Genomic DNA, 6,000 nt, shown 5'->3' on the forward strand with positions numbered 1-6,000 from the left:
ATTGTTCATATTCCAAAGATATCACCATAGCTTGTATTTCTTTCTTCTGGTGTCCTACAACTAGTAGGATTGCCACAAAGTAACCACAGTCAACGGTATAATCTATGGAATATATCAAACACAAATTAAAAAAAAAAAATCTTTTTTGTCAGATGTGTTACAATTCAAGCAAAGCATGCATTTGCAATGAAACTATTAACTTTGTTTTCTCCTATTAATTTATATTAACTAACGTATTACAAGTTTATCTTATATTTTCTGGAAAGAGAATATTTAGAAAAACATTGAAAAATTCAGCCATATTTCAAAATTAAATTCTTTATACATTTGATATATTTTTAGTCCACTGGGAAATTTCTGTTACTACACAATGTGTTATAGAACAGTATTTGTCTTCCAATTAATTTTAATAATTAATAAATCAAACTTAATTACAGTTCAAAAAAGCATTTGAATAATGAAAAGACACTAGTTAGTCCCAATGTCATAAATTAATGTTTTTCTGTTTTTGTCAGAAAAAAGTTAATAAATAGTAAGTTCATCATAGTAGTCAAAGCCCTCAATAAAAAAAAATGATCTTTTTTTATGATTAATCTGAAGTCATTTCGTTAACTAACGGAAATTTATAAAGACTTCATATTGATATTCACCTGCCAATGAATCAAGATCTATGCTTTGAGAATAAAGAAAAGGCTGATCACATTCTGGATAATTGAGACCTTACCTTCTAGTGACTGCAGAAACAGTCAATAATTAAAATTGAAGATATTAATACATCAATACCATAAGAAATTAATGTGGTTCATAAGAAGTATAAAATTCCTATGGGATTTCCAGATCTTTACGACAAAGAGTTACCCCATAAGAGACCCACTTGGGTCACGGTGAGAAAGGGTTTCCCATATCTCAATATAATAAGAATAACAATACTTATTTTTATATTACTTGAACAGTACTATATATTAACTCATTGATTGAAATGTCAGCATTTGACTCAATTGTTATGAGATTGATAAAGAATAATGTTTTCATTTGAAATGCCATTCTTCAAGCATCTCAGATGTTTATGTTTCCATTAGGATTGTTTGGAGCATTAATTGGCAACCTTACTTCTTTCATAAATGTTAAGATGCTCTTCTCCCAACAAGTCTGTTTTTCTTGTTTTATATTTATATGGATAAGAATTAAAGACCTTTATAATTTGAAAGTCATTTAAATATAACTCAAGCCACTAAATTTGCCATGAACAAGATGAAATTTAAGATACCAGAGAGGTTGTTATAATAAATATAAAAACAAATAATCTATGCTTAAATACTAATATAAAGTTTTAATTTGAAAAATGATGTTAAGTACAATAAAAATAACAACTTTAATAAAAAGGACAACATATGTCAAATACCACACCATCACATAAAGAGAAAATCCAGACATTAGGAACAGAGGACAGGCTAAGGAATAATTTGGTAAAATAATACATTTATTTTAATTAATATATTTACTTTATCTTCAAACTAGAAAATTAATCTTGACCAAATACAACTAAAAACATAGTATTTTTTACTTTTTTCAAACATAGGAAGACATTTCTGTAATAGGAAATATTTATGATTGGGGTAAAGGAAGTGACAAACACAGAACTGAGATAATTAAACAAAACTTCTTCTACATAATATCCTTACAAGATGATAGACGACTTCAGTATTTAAACATACCTCTCTTTATTATCAGAACATTTATATTCCAAAACCTGTGGCTCAGGATTCTTCCACAGTTGTTCAAGCCAAGAGCAACGGCAATAAAATTTTTTATTGGAATTGACACCATTTCCATTAAACTCGGTCGTATATTTCATTCCAGCAACAACCTGATAAGTTGGCCAACAATTAAACAACACACCACTTGTATCATAACATAAATATTTAATATATTGTAAAGTATGCAAGTTAAAGTTTTATAATAACCTTTAGTAATAACATATTCAATTCTTTTACTTTAATGTATAAGAATTGAATAAGACAAAACATTGTGATGAATAAAGTAAAACTTTAAACATACTTAAAAAATACTTTAAATATAACATATATCATGATAAATAAAGTAATATTTTGTAAGCATTATAAAGATGTAAAGAAAATTTCAAAGCCCTACCTGCTTGGTAGATTTAGTTATAACAATATCTTTTAGAGGTTCTGCATTTGACAAAGAATTTTGTTTGGTAACAAGTTTGTTTAGTGTCTTTAAAACAGCTTTGTCCGATGGATCTGTATCGGATGGGCATCCTGGACACATCTAATTAAAAAAATTAACACATAAATTATAATTAATAAATTAAATGGGTTCCACAATATTATATATAATTTTAATACTTGGAAGTTTATTATAAGTGATATTTTTTAAAGTGAAAAAAAATTGATACTATTATGACAGTAAAGTATTCATGTTATAGGAACAAACAATAACTATCAAAATCAAAACCCAAGCAAATTGGTAAAATGATGTTTCGGCACAGATCAGCAAATTAAGTGCTATCAATACAATATTAATTTAATTAGAGTATGTTATTGAAATATTCAGTCAGTGTATCCTCAATTTCATATGTATAATTAAAGACCATTTTATCAAAAGTTAAGATATAAACTGCTTATAGATTTTTTTTTTTTTTTGATAAACTAAAACACTAAATCTAAAAATTATTGAGATTAATTCAAAAAATTAAGTATCCCCCTGCCAAACATGTATAACAAATCAATATTTTCAATAAAAAATTGACTTATATAAATGAGATATCCCTATAATTATTTTTTAATGATGGAATACTCCTAAATTGTTACAGATCTTAAATTAAGTAACTATATTTTTTAACTTGAACAACAAGAGATTTATGAATTGATAGAAATGTGACAAATAAGTTTGAAATGGCTATTCCCAAATATGTTATTTTGTATTACAAGTCAGAATTTAACGGTACTAATTAATTGATAGATGGAAACCATTAAAGTAATCAAATATTTTACCACAAGGTTAAATCCTCTAAACTATATCATACAATGGGTATTGTCTAACTTCTCATTAGATTGCAGAACATCCACAGCTTTTAATAAAATGAATAATTACCTACACATTGTATTATCAAGAAGAACAAAACTACAATTTGTATTATAATAAAGTAGGATCCTTTATCACTAAATGCTTAAGATGCACAGAGGATATAATGAAATTTCTCAACACAAGTTCATGCTAGGATGAATTATAGAATACACAATCAGTAAAGATTTAAAAATGATTTTTTTTAATCAAACATGAGAAAAAAAGTAAATAGTATGATTGAAATTACATATACCTCAGCATAGACATAATATGTACTTAGAGCACAGAAAAACAAAAGGAAACAGAAGTTCAACTTCATCATCTTGGAAGATATGATAACAAAACCTCAAACTGAATAACACGGCGCACTATTTATAAAGATGGAAGGAACGACTTGGATGGTGGGGGAATGAGTCATTCGTTTGACCTCTAGTCTCTTTGCTACAAATCTACTGATAGTAACTTAAGTTAATAATAATAAAAAGTTTATTAACAAATATAATGAGCTTGATTCCGGATGAGCAATCCTTGTAATTTAACAATTTTCAGTGTATGAACTAATTTAGTATAATAAATAACTCTAACTTAATAAATACAGTGACTTCTAAAAGTTTTGCTATCGAGGAAATTTATTTTATTAATTTAAAAAAACTTCAGTGAACCTGTAAAAATAGAACATTTTATTAATTTACTTCAGAACAATGGTACATAGAATAAAATAAACCATAATTAAGGTGATACTGTTACGACAATTAGCTTTTATCATAATATATTTTGAAAATGTTGACAAAATATGTATCATGAAAGATTTCACTGTAAATACGAAAAATATAAAAATTAATCACAATTGTATATTGTATTTGTATTTAATAACCTTAATATATATTAATTTACATCAACACAATTTAATTGTCTATTGTATAAACTGTATTGTTCCTACTAGTTTCGATACCGAAAAAAGCAGCATATCAGAAATTCCACTCTTAAATATTTTCTCTTTCGTTTTTTAGTTGGTTTTTATATTGAAAGTCATACCATACCAAATGGCTGGAAAGAGGAGCCAACATTTTTAGGGCAGTTATTAAGTAGCGCAATATTCTTATACCTGAAGCCTTGTGCTTTGTCCTACCAAAATTCAAAATTGTCAAGCATCTTCATTTGACATCTCCTGGATTTCAAATTATCTTTTAAAATGCCAATATATTCTGACAATTTCCTAACAACACTGGCTCAAAAACATCGTGATTAAGCGAGAGTGAGGAAAACAAGGAAGAGAATTAAGAAGGTGCTTGAGATCGACGAGGATGGTTTTAGTTTTTCCTACACTGAACCAATCGTTGAACTTTCGGATGTAATATTTAATGTGAGAAGAGTGATTCCAGTCATATAAGGTTTTCCTCCCATCTTTGCTCACTTGCTATACACCGGCAGTCTCCCCTCTTGCATGCAGATGCTTGGCGTTTGCGGTACTCTCCCGCTCACAAATGAGCTTGGTTGGGCCGGCCATCTTTCCTAGAGTGCATTCTTTTGACAAATGAGCAGTACTAGTACACCATTTAATGGGTGCCTGGACCTAGCACATATCTCAATAATATCATAGATTCTTAATAAGAGTTAGCACATTGAAGAATGTATCGTTTCGATCATAGCGATCAAATCGCTAAATAGTAGAAAACCTTCTGATTTCGTATGCTAGATGGAATTGTGTATATTGAACATTTGGATATCTCTAGTCACCTCTATATATTAATATCCCCTCAAGTTTTCCATATAGTACTGCTCTATGGAATTTTGTGAAGCTTACACGTTTGTTAGTTGTGCCATTTAACTAAAATTATCTAAATGACAACAAAATATTAAACTCACCCTACACCTAAATCTAACAGACTAATAAAACTTTAGGTCCTAGGAAATTTTCATTTACTAGCTGTAATGGCCTACCAATTTTGTCTCTGCATGGAAGATTTTACTGAGAAATTTATGACTTGGTACTTATAGTATCGCCATACTATTCTTTTCACCCTACTCTGTACATCTCTGATTTGAAAAAAGAAATTGCGGATGTTTAACAGCTTGACCATTCCAATAATGATAATGTTTCCTGTTTTTTGTGATGAACTCGGAGATTTATCCACCCTCTGAGCCATCACTTATTTTTCATAAAAATCTTTGTATATATACTCTGAACTTAATGTTTATTTATCTTTTCTCTTAGTAGTGGGAGGCTTCTTCTTCAAGGTCTTTATTGTTATATTTAAACTACCTGGTTATGTGGTTTATTTTATTCTGTAGTTAAGTCCACTTAGCTGTCTGGAAGTGGTTAATTTCAAGCTCAGAAGCTAGGCAGCTAATGAACTTTTCAGTCGTCCACACAATAACCAATAGCTCCTTTTTCGTTGTACTATACTTGCGTTGAGTCCCATTAACACTTTTATATCCTTAAAGCTTTTTGGTACCGTGTTGTTCTTAGTTGCCTCGACGTTACTAACTTGGAGTCTCAAACCGTCGGTTGTAAGTGCAAAGGCGACATATTCTAATGTGGAGCAACAAAATAATTTTGGTTTTTCTAAATTAAAAGTGATTCCCTTATCTTCCAACACGAAAAACAGCTCGTCGAGAATGTGTAGATTCCTTTCGTAAGTTTCACTCATCACCAATAAATCATCAACATAGGATTAAATTTGTTTATTTAACTCTGCTAATATCTGCATTAGTCCTCTACTCAGTCACTGAAACCATCAAGCCAAACCGAAGCCTCTTGAGTTTGTACATTCATAAATAAACTTTTGGTTCTTCGTCTGTCAGGTTGAAATCGCACGTATATTCTTTAATCTTTCTAGGGCACTTGGAGAAGTATGAAACAAGACACTTATTATACATATAACCAGGTTAAGTGGTCCCTAGATTTGT

The 6,000-nt window shown here is 29.4% G+C and overlaps 1 protein-coding gene across 2 annotated transcripts in view; it reads right to left on the reverse strand.

Moving 5' to 3' along the window:
- LOC106682432 (putative cysteine proteinase CG12163) overlaps window positions 1-3,503 on the reverse strand; it is a 31,173-nt gene extending 27,670 nt beyond the window's left edge. For both annotated transcript variants that reach the window (XM_014423280.3, XM_014423279.3), the window contains exons 1-3: window positions 3,344-3,503; window positions 2,152-2,292; window positions 1,716-1,867 (exon numbers count right to left, since the gene is read on the reverse strand). In XM_014423280.3, coding sequence (XP_014278766.1) covers window positions 1,716-1,867; window positions 2,152-2,292; window positions 3,344-3,412 — 362 coding nt within the window. In that variant the 5' untranslated portion in view covers window positions 3,413-3,503. The remainder of the gene's footprint in view (window positions 1-1,715; window positions 1,868-2,151; window positions 2,293-3,343) is intronic.
- Window positions 3,504-6,000: the final 2,497 nt, after the last annotated feature.

Source organism: Halyomorpha halys, unplaced genomic scaffold (genome assembly GCF_000696795.3).
Source record: "Halyomorpha halys isolate HHAL.00 unplaced genomic scaffold, Hhal_1.1 Scaffold413.1, whole genome shotgun sequence".
NCBI lineage: Eukaryota > Metazoa > Arthropoda > Insecta > Hemiptera > Pentatomidae > Halyomorpha > Halyomorpha halys.